Source organism: Haliotis rufescens, unplaced genomic scaffold, assembly GCF_023055435.1.
Source record: "Haliotis rufescens isolate VD_foot unplaced genomic scaffold, xgHalRufe1.0.p SCAF_15, whole genome shotgun sequence".
NCBI lineage: Eukaryota > Metazoa > Mollusca > Gastropoda > Lepetellida > Haliotidae > Haliotis > Haliotis rufescens.
Window position 1 is genome coordinate 107,801 of NW_025963835.1, and position 15,000 is coordinate 122,800.

Consider the following 15,000-nt stretch of genomic DNA (forward strand, 5'->3'; position numbering starts at 1 on the left):
TCTTTGATTGGCATCCTTGAAGAGGCTGTAGATAATGTTGATATCTCATATAAGAAATATACAACTCCTACTCGTCGTTTATTTCTTTAATAATGTCTATCCATCATTGTACGAGTACGTCATGTGGTACGAACTAAACGCGGTGAAATCGGCCGTTATGAGGTTAACAGTGAAATCCTGCAATATCACCCGACTTCATTAATTGCGGTCCGAGGTATTTTGTAGTTCTCGGTATGAGCCGAGTAGACCCGAGTAAGGCCGAATGTTGACAGAAAACTCACCTGGCTATGTAAGAAGGCTAACTCTGTCAGCAAAATTGGAATATTTATTTCGGTCTTGTTACCAATCTTCTTGGACTGTTCCAACGCGACTTGGAACCACTGCAGAGCAATTCTTGGTTTGTCGTTTCCTTTGGCGAACAGAGCAAGGTCATAAGCGTCGATTACGGTCAAAGGGGAACCTTTTTGACCCATGATGTTACCGTCGAAGATGTCGCTAGCAGACAGATTGTAAAACAGGTGGACATAGATGATGTCGCCTAGGTGGTTGACCAGGTCAGTGCGGTCAGGGATTTCCTTCATTGTCACGTTCAGGAATTCCAATAATCCTGAAACAAAACGGTCACTTCTGATTGTATGAATGACTTCTTATCATATATAGACCCGTGAAGATCCGGGGTAGAATAGGTCTTCAGCAACCCATGCTTGCCGTAAAAGGCGTCTATGCGTGTCGAAAAAAAGGCAATTATCAATTATCATCAATCCCTGCAACTAATGCCAATATGTGTTACTTTCCCTGTTTATTGTGACTCCGTGCTGCTGATCCCATACAAGTGTATCAGTCCTTATGACACTATCACACTAGGTTGTCTGTAATGCTGTGCGAACAAACTTGACATTATATACCCTATGTACACTCCCTGCGATACACACATGGACAGTGATAACGTGAGTCCTCCGTATTGTGAAAACATATATATTTATATTGCCTATGTTTTACTTCATATAGGACCCGTTAAGATTCGGGGTAGAATAGGCCTTCAGCAACCCATGCTTGCCATAAGAGGCGACTATGCTTGTTGTAAGAGGCAACTAAAGGGATCGGATGGTCAGGCTCGCTGACTTTGTTGATGTCATAATGTCAATCACTGGATTGTCTGGTCCCAACTCGATTATTTACAGACCGCCCTCATATGGCTGGAATATTGCTGAGTGCGGCGTTAAATAACAAACAAACAGTCAATCCACTCATCATATTTAAGTCACTGTCGGTATAAGGACATCGTGTTGTTCAACATTTAGTATCAAGTTTGAAATCACGGAGAACAACGTCGTAGTATCAACACAAGTAATAATAATGATAAAGATCATATAAAAAGTACTTGCATTAAGAGTGAGTGCGTGAGTGAGTTGGGTTTAACGCCGCTTTTAACAGTATTCCAGTTATATCACGGCATGTCAGCTTAATGTGGGGGGAAAGCCCGAAGTGATGCAGGTCTCAGACGTTTTCCACTTCGGTGAAACCCACGAGCAGAGGTATGGTGCTGACAAAACCAAGAAACATAATCGGGGCGAACCGGGATTCGAACCCACAATCATAGGTGCACAGCGAATCGCGGCGCCTTAGACGACTGGGCCACCCGTGCCCCACTAGCATTAAGACGTTTTGTTTGTTTGTTTGTTGTTTAACGCCGCACTCAGCAATATTCCAGGTATATGACAGCGGTCTGTAAAAAATCGCGTCTGGACCCGACAATCCAGTGATTGACATCATGAGAATCGACCCACGCTATTGGGATACGATGACATGCATCAACCAAGTCAGAGAGCCTGACCACCCGATCCCGTTAGTCGCCTCTTAAGACAAGCATAGTCGCCTTTTACGGCATGGGTTGCTGAAGACCTATTCTACCCCGGATCTTCACGGGTCAGCAGCAGCAGCAATAGTAGTAGTAGTAGTAGTAGTAGTAGTAGTAGTATAATCGTGAAAGCCATGAAAATACAACCGAACTTTAATGCTGAGACAGAAGACACCTACTATATCCATACAGAGTTTCATTGTGAAGAAACGGGGTCCAGTTGATGACGAAGTTCTTAAAGCCCACAAGTGTGGATGTAGGATGTTGTATACGAAGACTCCGGATGTCGTCACTGACAGCACTGGCGTTCGCCTTGGCTACTTTGTAAAAGCTGAAACAGATAACGTGCAGCGTTCATTTAACGGTATCGGATACGACGAACCAAGCTAGCAGAAAGGGCTCTGGGGGTCAGACTTGGTGACGTGGCTAATCTTCCCGGCACATACTTTGTTATTTACGAGACGTCCTGCTGTAGAGGAAAGTCCCGAAAGTTACACGTCCTCCGGCAGCGTGCACTGCCGATAATCTGATTGTCTATGACGTCAGCTGATTGTTGACGTATTTATTCTGTGATGTCATGACTTATGGAGATACAATAAACAATGACGTTGCTTCATTGATGACGTCACAGATTCCTGCTTGGCGACATCACCGCTGTGTCCCAAACCGTTTGTGGACCCCTGTAATTATTTGGCAAGCGTCGCTCCTGATTATACGGGCCACTGAGACAGACATGCTCCCTTTATCAACCCAATAAGATGCTCTCTGTCATGAATTAGCACAGGTTGCAAACAAAATACACAAAATTTACAGCAAAGAACGCACATCAAATCCTAGCAACGAAACCAAGCTCAGGTAGACCACTGGCGTTTTTACAGTGATACATACGGCAGTATTTGGAAAGGGCCCTCATACTTACAACTGAATTCTATTAAAACAATCTGAAGCATCGTTGCACCTGCCGAGTAAATGAAGTGAAAATTCTATAATATACACAAACTAACTTCCAAAGGGGTGGTCGGGTAGCCTAGTTGTTAAAGCGCCGAAGACCCGGGTTCGATTCCCGACATGGGTACAATGTGTGAAGCCCATTTCTGGTGTCCCCCGCCGTGATATTGCTGGAATATTGCTAAAAGCGGCGTAAAACCATACTCACTCACTCACTCCTGCTGAAGTTGGAATGTTGCTGGCTGCGGCGTTTAACAAGATGCACTCACATCGCAAACAAGTACATTTAACTGGTTTCGTCGGGACATTTGGACAAGACGTCCAAGACGTGGTCATTCAGACCACAAGAAGGGATATTTTCTGTGTGGATAAAAAATATCCCAAGACATTGAAGGATATGCTTCCTTGTGCATTCCCCAATGACTATGTTCACTATGTTGTAATTTAAAATGTACAAGTTTATGAAATCCTGGTCATTAGGATACATCACAATAAATTTCATCACAATGTCAGTGTTTCTTCCACTTTAAGTTGGATACATTTCAATGCCAGAAAGACCCGGTATCGTTCGTCTTCCTTTTGGTGACGATTGTCTAAGGGCGGTAATGGATACTGTCGGTACTAGTATATGATGCGCACGTAAAATCATAGCTGCAAAGTGAGGAAATCAAATTTATTGAAATAAAATGGAATGAAATGAGGAAGGAACAAATTTTATGTTGTTTCCAACCAAAAATACCAACAAACACAACGGGACAAAATTAACCAAAGCGCGACAATACGACGGTCAAAATGCCGCCGTGTCGCATTGTCGCGGTTTGGTTAATATCAACGCTTTTTGTTGTTTTTGTTAGGGCGAATCTAGGATTCCATACAGAACGCAAGCGGTACTATATTATACTAAAACGAAAAACATGACCAAAATCATTTACCATGTTTACTTATTTGGGTTCTATTATTCCTCACTTAGATGAACAAAGACCCGATTAATCCTGCACCATGACTGAGGAATATATGTATTTTATGAAAACAAAACCAATTATATTTTAATAGATTCTGTAGTGTGTACGGAAGGTCCAGACAGCTCTATGTAATCAACACCAGGAATTATTTTGTAGAGCTGACAAATGTTTTGGGTTATAAATATTTCATAGACTCTATGTTATGACCAGCTGTGTGTTAGAACACAGATATGTGTTTACCGGTGTATTATTGTTTGTTTGTTTGTTTGTTTGTTGTTTAACGCCGCACTGAGCAATATTCCAGCTATATGACGGCGGTCTGTAAATAATCGAGTCTGGACCACACAATCCAGTGATTAATATCATGAACATCGATCTATGCAAATGGGAACGATGACATGCATCAACCAAGTCAGCGAGCCTGACCACCCGATCCCGTTAGTCACCTTGTACGACAAGCATAGTCACCTTTTACGGCAAGCATGGGTTGCTGAAGACCTATTCTACCCTGGAATCTTCACGGGTCACCGGTGTATTAAGATAAGGCATACACTGCTACACCACAAAAACATTTAATTGGAAAAGTTTTTGTTTTGTTTGTTCAACAACAACATGTCCTTGTGTCTTTGTTCATCTAAGTGAGGAATAGAACCCAACTATCCAATACCGTGCATCCTCGAATAACCGCCAGTCTCGATTAAACGGCGGGTAGTTGTTATGCGCGGAATTCTCCCCATTATTATCTCTGCGACTAAAAGCGGGGGGTAAATAGTGCCTGAAAGAAACATACGTCCCGGCGTTTAATCGAGGAAATACGGTAACCGCCCTGCGCCTCAAAAGGCGTAGTAATGCTGCATGACCTTCTGGGTGTATTAGCGACGACACACAAGATTTGAGTTAAGTCGAGGTGGTGTTTCTGCTTGTTCAATTCCTGAAAGAATAGTGTCATTTGAATGGACGTCAATTTTGAGATTCGTGCCATTCAACGGACCTCCATACTAAGCTACGGTGGCGAATGAGTCTAGGGTGTTTATCATTATAGCTGGCAGTACATACCTCGTCAGTGTCTCGATCCTTTGTTCCACGAAGGGAATTTCATCTTCATAACCTGACGACCTGGAATGTACGAGAACAATGTGACGTCCACCCTAGCATACTGTGAGTGAGGGATATGTGTTCGTTTGTTTGTTTGTTTGTTTAACGCCGCACTCAGCAATATACAAGCTATATGACGGCGGTCTGTAAATAATCAAGTCTGGACCAGACAATCCAGTAATTGACATCATGAGCATCGATCCATGCTATTGGGATACGATGACATACATACATCAACCAAGTCTGCGGGCCTGACCACCCGATTCCGTTAGTCGCCTCTTACGACAAGCATAGTAGCCTTGTACGGCAAGCATAGTCGCCTCTTACGACAAGCATAGTCGCCTTTTACGACAAGCATAGTCGCCTCTTACGACAAGCATAGTCGCCTCTTACGACAAGCATAGTCGCCTCTTACGACAAGTGTAGTCGCCTCTTACGACAAGTATAGTCGCCTCTTACGACAAGTGTAGTCGCCTCTTACGACAAGTATAGTCGCCTCTTACGACAAGTGTAGTCGCCTCTTACGACAAGTATAGTCGCCTCTTACGACAAGTGTAGTCGCTTCTTACGACAAGCATAATCGCCTCTTACGACAAGCATAGTCGCTTCTTACGACAGGCATAGTCGCTTCTTACGGCTAGCATGGGTTGCTGAAGTACGTATCGGATTTTTAATATAGGGGATCGTAGAATACCAGGCTAATCTATGACTGAAAGGCAGCCACGTGTGGTGGTATCCATGCAGACAGACAGACAGTTTAATCAGTTATTTAGGCATCAAGGCCCATAGTACAATGCAGATTGGATATTAACATTTGTCACGTGATGTACATGATCAGATTTTGAATCTAGTTACACATTCCTCATTATAAAGACATGTTTTAAGAATACAGAAACATCATGGATCATGTCAGGATTTTCAGAGTTTAGCAGATTTATCATTAACTGACGATTTTTAAAAATACCTTGCAACATGGGGAGAAATTTATATCTTCAATGGGAATACGTTTCACATATAAGTAAGACAAGGTATTCATCCTCTACTTCTCCGGGTGAACAGTTTGTACAAACAGAGGTCACAATATCACCGTCTTTGGACCTGCGACATACATTTACATTACAATTGAGCAATGAAATTCTAAGTTTGCAATAAGCTCTGATTAAACTTTTATCATTTAAACAAGTTAAATATCTTTCTGTTTGTAACAATGAATTTACTTTGCTGTAATCGCTAAGATAAAGGGATTCAGAAATTCTTTGGTGCCACTGTTGACAAAATATATCCTTTAGTCTTAGCTTAAATGAATCTAAAAATAAATGTGGATCTCCCACATATTGGGAATTCCTTACATATGAAAAGCCACTAACAAATAATAGATCTCTCACATCTGATATTTCAGAGCCATGCTGTGGTATACAGCTGGATATGAAGACTGGCAGATGGACAGACAGAATAATGATTAACAGTCAGACAAATACACCTTGAGACTAGCAGACATGCACACTCACACACAAATAGATTGACAGACACACTTGCAGAACAGACAGATTGTTTATTGAAAGGCAGACGGACAATCACGGAGACTACAGCAGACATACAGACACCCGCGCAAACTCGCGGACAGACACGATGATGCAGATACGCTAATGCAGAGAGACTTAGCGATAGCTGATTGACAGGCAGAGACACACAGATTGGGAGAGGTGTTTTGTTTGTTTGCTGTTTAACGCCGCAATCGGCAATATTCCAGCTATATGACGGCGGTCTGTAAATAATCGAGTCTGGACCTGACAATTCAGTGATTGACATCATAAGCATCGATCCACGCAATTGGGACCATGCATCAACCAAGTCAGCGAGCCTGACCACCCGATCCCGTTAGTTGCCTCTCACGACAAGCACACACACACACGCGCGCACACACTTTTTTAAAAGATGGTGACGATGTTACCGTGCTATAAACATATAACTGAATCACTTATTGATGTGTTTTAAACATAAACAACAAGTATTTGACTACACTTTTCAATAAAAGAAACCGAGGTAGTATATAATATATAATGCCTGATAATTCCACAAACGGTGCGTCAAACACAGTCATTGTCCATTTGCAATGTCTTGAACGGCGTTGTTTTCACACTTGTTCACAAATGTCATGGAGGATAACAGTAAAGCAAAATGCACGTGCAGGTTATGACATTCGTAACTCGTGGTAGTGGCTATAAGAAGGCAAGCATGAGCCAATAATTTGTCATTCAATTGTCAACATTTTTTAAGTTCGAAAATGCCCAGACTCAGCGTTGTCGATCGGAACATCGCCATAGGACGTATCCCAACAGGGGAATCGCAGACTTCTGTTTCATGCTACTTCAACGTCCACCATAACACTATTTGCCGCCTTTGTGACCGATACACACAGTTCAATTCCACTGCAGTCCGTCCGAGAACCGGCCGACCAAGAGTTACCACCCCTGCACAGGATCGCTACATTCGACTGTTCCACCTCCGTCATCGCAATGCCACAGCTCTGGATATCGGACCAGATTGTCAGGAACCATCTTCGCGAGGCTGGAATCCGACCAAGAAGACCAGTTATCGTCCCTGTTTTGCAACAGATCCATCGACAGCGACGCTTGCGTTGGTGCCACACCTTACAGCCTTGGAATTTGAGAAACTGGAGACGAGTGTTGTTTAGCGATGAATCACGATTTCTTCTTCACCGGCGAGATGGAAGGCAACGTGTTTATCGTCGTCGAAATGAGCGTTTTAGCCCACATTGTGTACGTCAATTCGACATTTCGGTGGCGGTAGTGTCATGGTGTGGGGGGCTTTTTCCTACACCACGACATCTGACTTGGTTGTGTTTCAGGGAAATTTGACAGCAAATCGCTACATGAATCAAATTCTTCAACCTCACCTTCTTCCAATCATTGACTGCCAGAGGGAGCTATTTCAAGAGGACAACGCTCCACCGCAAACAGCTCGTGTCACGGTATACTACCTTCATAATGCCAACATCAATTCTTGCCCTGGCCGTCGAGATCTCCAGATGCCAACCCAATCGAACACCTCTTGGATGAACTCAATCAAAGTCAGAACACGCCGCAGATACTCCCACAACTCGCCAACGCGTTACAAGCAGATTGTCGCAGAATTCCGCAGGATAGAATTCGTACACTTATCCAGTCAGTGTCGATGAGATGCAGAGCCGTGATGGCTGCCCGGGTCGGTCACACGAGATACTGAGTTCAGCGCAACCTTGTGACCTTATGTGACATGACAATGAAGAGTTTTCAATGCCTTTGTACAACAACGACAACATGTGACTATCGAGCTCCAAAATTTCATATTTGTATCCATGATATTAAATTATATATATCGACTTTATTAGGTACAATAAATTTACTAAAAACATGTGCGTTTCTTTTTTTGAAGAGTGTATGTTACGGCTTACCAACGCGAACTGATTCCCGAAAGAATATTTCGCTTTCAAGTAGAATTTTATTTTAAATTTCAAGTGTAACCGTCCACCACCACTTCTTTAAAAACTGATGACGTGATTTAATCAGTGACAGAGGAGCAATTTACTAGGCATACGAAATTAAGAGTTCAGTGGCGACGAAAACGCAATAGTAAGTGAGTATGGTTTTACGCCGCTTTTAGCAATATTCCAGCAATATCGCGGCAGGGGACACCAGAAATGGGCTTCACACATTGTACCCATATGGGGAATCGAACCCGGGGCTTAGGTGTGACGAGCTAACGCTTCAACCACTAGGCTTACCCCACCGCCCACCTAATACGTAATACATTGACCTAATTGTGATTGTTTCTTATTAATATATTATTTTATTTTGTGTTTTAAGTATGTTAATAACATAGAAAATTGTGATGTTTGTTTTAAAAAATCGATATTTTGTCATGAGAAGTAAAGAGTATAACATCACGTATTGCACGTGTATTCAAAAAGCTCCGTTCTTTCACTGAAACATTCATTCTGTTTTACACAGGCGTTTTGAATTTAATATCCTCCTTTACTTCAATAGTAACGAAATGTTATGACAGGTTCTCGCGTTTTTATTCTCCCGTTTAGAAGAAATATCTGACGTGTTTTGTATTTTTTAACCACATGACGCAACATTAAGTCATGTGATGAAATTATCAAATGACGTATTCAGATTAGACTAACGATTCGTCTCTGAAAATATACAATTGTGATAGAAACAAACTCAATTGAAATTGAAAAGGATCCCAGCTGAAAAGAAAGATTGAACCTGTAGAAATGCTAGACTTGCTTTATTTACTGCTATGGCAAAACAGTTAGGGATTGGCAAGAAGGGAAAATAATGCTTCGGGAACTGTAAGACAGACTAGTATTCCGATACACAATAGCATAGTACATTATGTCCCTACTATTGAAAATAATGTTTATTTATTAAACAGTGTGCATTTATACAATTACGGGTTGGTGTGTTGTTATTGTATGAGTCTCTTCTTACATTTCATATTTCCTTCAAAATAAAAGTTTTACACTGTAGTGACGATATGTACAAGTAGATCTTTTGTCCAAAGTCTTCGTAGCGGAAAGAATTTGTCAAATTTTACATAGAAACTTCCAGAACAGACAGTGTCGAATAAGACTAGTGTTGACGTTATTGTGGCTAAAAATCAATAGTTATCGATAAAATACGTTTCACATATCCGTGTAAACACAGTTAAATTAAATCCAATAGAATGTCATGACAAAAAGATAAAATTCCGAATAACAAATACAAAAATGTGTGTGTTGAAAGTACTCACTTTTTGATGATTTCGAGACGTTCGGTTTCATGCCGAATGTATCTTTCAAGACCATCGACAATTCGACTCTCGGCGTTGAAAAACATCTCGTATCGGTTAGTAGATAATTTTAAACCAACACATACATTTTGTGTGGTTATTATGTAGAATAAAAAGAAGCTTAAGAGGCACATTTTCGGAAGCATGTCTCGATCTACCATCCTGCAGTCCTTCCACGCAAATTTTGCTCCGTGGCACACATGTCGCCCTGCATCAAACAAGGCCTGTCACTGGAATTGTTTGTTTCTCGGCGCCACAGATGTGCCTAAAGCTGTTGAAAACTTGTATATTGATTATGATATCATTATCATATCAATTCTCGCACGTGCAAAATAAAAACTTGTAGACCTTTGTTTTAGTGGTAAAAACAGTTGAGTTTGATATATATTATAATATTTTGTATTCATATAACTAACAGTAAAATATTACTCGTTTGACCTCAGGATGAGGAAGTATATATTAAAATATTTTGATAGATAATATTTAACGAATGTTATTTACACTACAGAATCTTCCGCACTATTCATATAATTATGGAGTTAGAAATTGTGTGTTTAACATAAAAATATTCGGTTGGCCTTTTTGGTCAATATGCCAGTTATACTCTTCACATTGTGACCGGCGCAGGCAACAGTTGGTGTTGTATTGATTTTCATATATGCATAAATTATACCTTGCTAAACATTGTAGAAATTAATGATTCGACTTTATGTGAAAGTTTCTTTTATAATTCATTTACCAAAGTCAAAAGGAATTTATTGTTTTAAAGAACGAATATATCAATTTTAGCCAAAGCGCAGAATCGAGAATAATTATGGTCAAAGGGAGGTAATCCATTTTCATAAATCTATTTTGCTAGATCTCGTAGATTCTCGGATAATCGTCGCGTGATCTAATATGGCGGATAGGGAAGCGAACCGAGTGTAGCAAATGTATAAAATAATGTTTTTCCTGACGTAAATCTTACTATATGCATTTAGCATGGGAGGTAAAGACTCAAAGTTAGCTTTCATAACCTGTGAGGAGGCCGTTAAAAGAGGTAAGTCGTTCATATTGGGACTCAATTATGTCCTGACGGCTGTCAATCGAGGATAAGTGATCTTCATTTCCTAGCTGACGACAAAATTATTTCTGTCAAAAATTTGCGATCGATTCGAAGGGAAAAACAACAGTTTAGCAAGTATGTTCTAGATGGCAGTGGTGGATATGTTCAAATATACACATATCCTGATAGAAATATGTGACCAGAGAATATAATTATGCACCTTTCATTTATGATGTTTATTATAGTGTGTGTGTGTTTGTTGTGGTGTCATTCGCGAATTGCGCAATGAACCATTCCGTAATTTGACCACTGTATCGAACGGGATGTTGATTTGTATTGCATGTTGTGTGGATTTATTTGCAACGTGTGGCACGACAACCGTTTCCATTTTCACGTAACCCATGACTGAGGTCTACCTGACAACAGTGTGACGATGTGATTCGGGACTCCATATTATAAACACGCTTCAGGAACTGGCAGCTGTGTGTAATATATTTGATTACTAATGGTTTTAATGAATGTTCTTGATAACCATTTGGTTTGAAAAACAATAACCATTCAACCGTACCATAATACCGTAATAATAACTGAATTTTTTCAATTGACATGTTGATAACATGGATGTAAAAAGACCCTATGTTGTGACATTCATCAAGAATGTCATTAATAATGTGTCATCTGATTTGTTGGACATGTTGAAGAAACGTAGGACATGATCTGATTACCAAGTTTTATACAATATATCAAATATATCTGATGAAAGATGCCACAAAATAAATATCTGATGTTCAGTAGAGTCTGCATAACAATGATGAGATAAATCAATTTATGTATTTCATAAATATGTGTGTGTTTGTGGTTTTGTTTAATACTGTATATGAGCTTTGACCATGGTATTTGTGAGCACCGTACCAGTACTCGTAGGTTTCACCAAAGTGTTATGTTGAGTATGTTATGGAACAACAGTTAGTGCCAAAAGTTTTAAAGCCCACAAGACCAGAATTGGCCCTTTAGCATCATTGTCAATATATTTTCATTGCTATTCAGCGTTAGAAATTGGCACTAGTCCTGTTGTCCTTACCAAACTGTCCAATAGTAAAGGTATCCTAAGACTAGTAGAAATTGGCCCATTTTAAGGGTTTGGCTATATGTTATCATTATAAGGACTAGTGGACAAAAACTGTTAGTTTCTAACCCTGCTATTGAATGGACAATTATTATCTGAGCTTACTAGACTGAAGAGAATGGACTAATGGCTAAAGTCGCAGACTGGAATGACATTGTTACCATGTGATGTGTGATTTAAAATATTAATTACTGTCATGTTTGAGAAAAATGTTTGAAATTCCAATGGTTAAATAGTAGTCAGTCTCTCTCTCTCTCTCTCTCTAACATACCCGTTGCCTAATGGTAAAAGTGGAAGTCTATACTGAGGATATGTCACTAGTCCTTCCTGAATTGTACTGGCTGTGGACTAGCCTACTTACGTTAATTTCCAATCCAGTCTACAACGTTAGAAATTGGCACTAGTCCTGTAGTCCTTGCCAAACTGCCCAATAGTTGGTATCATAAGAACTAGTATACATTAGCCATGTTAGCCATTGTTAAGGGTTTTGCTATATGTTATCATTATATGGACTAGAGGACTAAAACTGTTAGTTTCTAACGCTGGTCTCTTTTCTTTAACATGCCGTCTGAGAAACCTGTGAAGACCAGTGCATAATCAGCATCATACTCTAGTAGAACGTTATGAACATGTGAGTCGTGTTTGTATTAGTTGGCAACGGATGGTGGGTAGTAAAAGCGGAGCGGTACAAAAATATAATTTCAGACTTAGGGTAAGACAAGCACATAGTTAATATATAATTTTGATAGAAATAAGAAACTACATTAAAATCTATAAGGAGCCCCAGTGTGAAGGGAGATTCAGAAACCGTTTCCTTTAGAGTTATAGTGTTCAACTGACATGATTCAGGGCTGAGTGGAAGGGAAAATGATATGGTTGAGGGGCTGTGAGACAGACCTAGGGGTTGTCGTGGCAGTGATGCAGAGATTCTAGGGTACGAGGACTCCACAGAGGACAATGGTCAGTTGTCTGACCAGTCATGTTCATCATGTTTATGTAACAAGTACAAATGGCAGACATGCATGACCCATATGTTATGTCACATGTTTCTGGGTGACCTTGAGATGTTATAACTCATGATGCACGATCTAGTTGACATGTCGATGTGACTGAGCTTTGGACATGCATTTTCGTAAAATTTACCTCTAAGAATGGTCTTCTCCATAACTTCTTCATGATCATGGCACAGTATCGGGTACGTTCTTTGTGCACTGTTTAGTGTGTCGGGTTTTTATTTTAAAAATTGGAAATAGGCAGCCAGTGTAAATTTGAAAAACCGATTTGATACCTAAGCCTGGAATAGGTATTGGCCATTTTGTATTTGAATTTACAAGATCTTCATTTGCGATTGGGTATGGTTTGGGTTTTTATAAGTTGAAAATGGTTGTAATAACATTATAACAACAATAAGCATGATCAGAAACGATGAATTGGATTAATGTTCTGAAATACGTTTTCTAGATTTGACCATAGGATATGGAATCTGATATTTATGTTAATGATAGTCATGATAATTACAGACACATTTACATAAATAGGTTGAAGAAATATTGATCATGATTGATAGTGATCCAATTGTTTTTGTCATATACCATGTATACTGTAGATCTTGAAATTAATGAGTCTCCAAATTAATATGACTGCTGACCCCCAGCCAAAAATGTGACTCAAAATAAATGAGACTTCCTCCACCCCCACCCCCACCCCCACCCCCACCCCATCTCCAGTGGAATGATTCATATCCTTAACTAAATCCAATCTAACAGCAAATAGCACCGCTCATTTGCACAGACTAAGGCACTTCCTTACAATAAACAGTGTTTTCCTGAAAACAACACACAGTTTATATATTTATTCTGGAAGTTCAAAGGCAATAAAATAATTGATCCAATAACAGTTCACTAATTGGAGTGGTCAGTTCACTGGTTGGAGTGGTCAGTTCACTGGTTGGAGTGGTCAGTTCACTGGTTGGAGTGGTCAATGCTCTTGACCCCAGCAGTGATAACTCACCAGAATCCTATTGTGTAATTCCTATTCTTTGCATGACATTGTTATATACTTGTTACAACTGCTGCTCAATAAACCGTGTTTGTGTATGTATTCAAGTTGGTATTTCCGCTATCCAAAGTGTGCAGATTGTTGATAATCATTTTGGAGACATTAATGCAAAGTTTCATTAATGCGAGCAAAGACCACTTGCATTTTTTGTCCAAGAACAAAACTGGTTCAATTTCACTGACTGGTAAAATTGAGTAGTCTCCCTTGGATATTTAACATTATTGACATTGGGTAGACTGTTTGGGGGAGTGCACCCAAGGCTGGTAAATATGAGAAAGAATAAGCAGCTGACATGAGGGAACTCTAAACAATATTTAATAATATTGCAAAATATTGTAGTCTCTCACTCCACGTTGTACAGACCCTGAACAAGCATATCAGTATATCCTAAACAAGCATATCAGTATATCCTAAACAAGCATATCAGTATATCCTAAACAAGCATATCAGTATATCCTAAACAAGCATATCAGTATATCCTAAACAAGCATATCAGTATATCCTAACAAGCATATCAGTATATCTTAAACAAGCATATCAGTATATCCTAAACAAGCATATCAGTATATCCTAAACAAGCATATCAGTATATCCTAAACAAGCATATCAGTATATCCTAAACAAGCATATCAGTATATCTTAAACAAGCATATCAGTATATCCTAAACAAGCATATCAGTATATCCTAAACAAGCATATCAGTATATCCTAAACAAGCATATCAGAATATCCTAAACAAGCATATCAGTATATCCTAAACAAGCATATCAGTATATCCTAAACAAGTCTACAATACTTTGGCAAGTCTACATTTCGTTAGTTTCAGGTGGAAAGATTCTCTGGGCTCCTTTCTATAATACTATTAATGCCAATTTATATTTTTTTCAAATCTTGAAATGTTTGCATTTCAGAAACATAATGTTGGTCAAGAACATATTGCAGGACTCTGTGTCCTGCTGTTAACATGGTTACGTGTTATGTACAATTATTTCTTTAAGACAAAAGTGTTTGCCTTTTTCCCAAGTATCTCATGTTTTCCAAAGGGTGCATGCATAACTTCAAGGGTGCA

At 39.7% G+C, this 15,000-nt stretch overlaps 2 protein-coding genes across 4 annotated transcripts in view; one reads left to right on the forward strand and one right to left on the reverse strand.

Annotated features, from left to right (window-relative positions):
* LOC124142097 (prolyl 4-hydroxylase subunit alpha-2-like) overlaps window positions 1–9,916 on the reverse strand; it is a 31,735-nt gene extending 21,819 nt beyond the window's left edge. The window contains exons 1-4 of one of the 2 annotated variants that reach the window (XM_046510376.2): window positions 9,664–9,916; window positions 4,825–4,884; window positions 2,038–2,189; window positions 282–607 (exon numbers count right to left, since the gene is read on the reverse strand). In XM_046510376.2, coding sequence (XP_046366332.1) covers window positions 282–607; window positions 2,038–2,189; window positions 4,825–4,884; window positions 9,664–9,863 — 738 coding nt within the window. In that variant the 5' untranslated portion in view covers window positions 9,864–9,916. Of the gene's footprint in view, window positions 1–281; window positions 608–2,037; window positions 2,190–2,304; window positions 2,374–4,824; window positions 4,885–9,663 lie in introns of those variants that run through there. The other variant, XM_048396001.1, reaches the window with a different exon arrangement.
* A 678-nt stretch (window positions 9,917–10,594) lies between these two features.
* The window catches only part of LOC124142099 (ubiquitin carboxyl-terminal hydrolase 32-like), an 84,534-nt gene continuing 80,128 nt past the window's right edge, over window positions 10,595–15,000 (forward strand). For both annotated transcript variants that reach the window (XM_046510380.2, XM_046510381.2), the window contains exon 1: window positions 10,595–10,741. In XM_046510380.2, coding sequence (XP_046366336.2) covers window positions 10,684–10,741 — 58 coding nt within the window. In that variant the 5' untranslated portion in view covers window positions 10,595–10,683. The remainder of the gene's footprint in view (window positions 10,742–15,000) is intronic.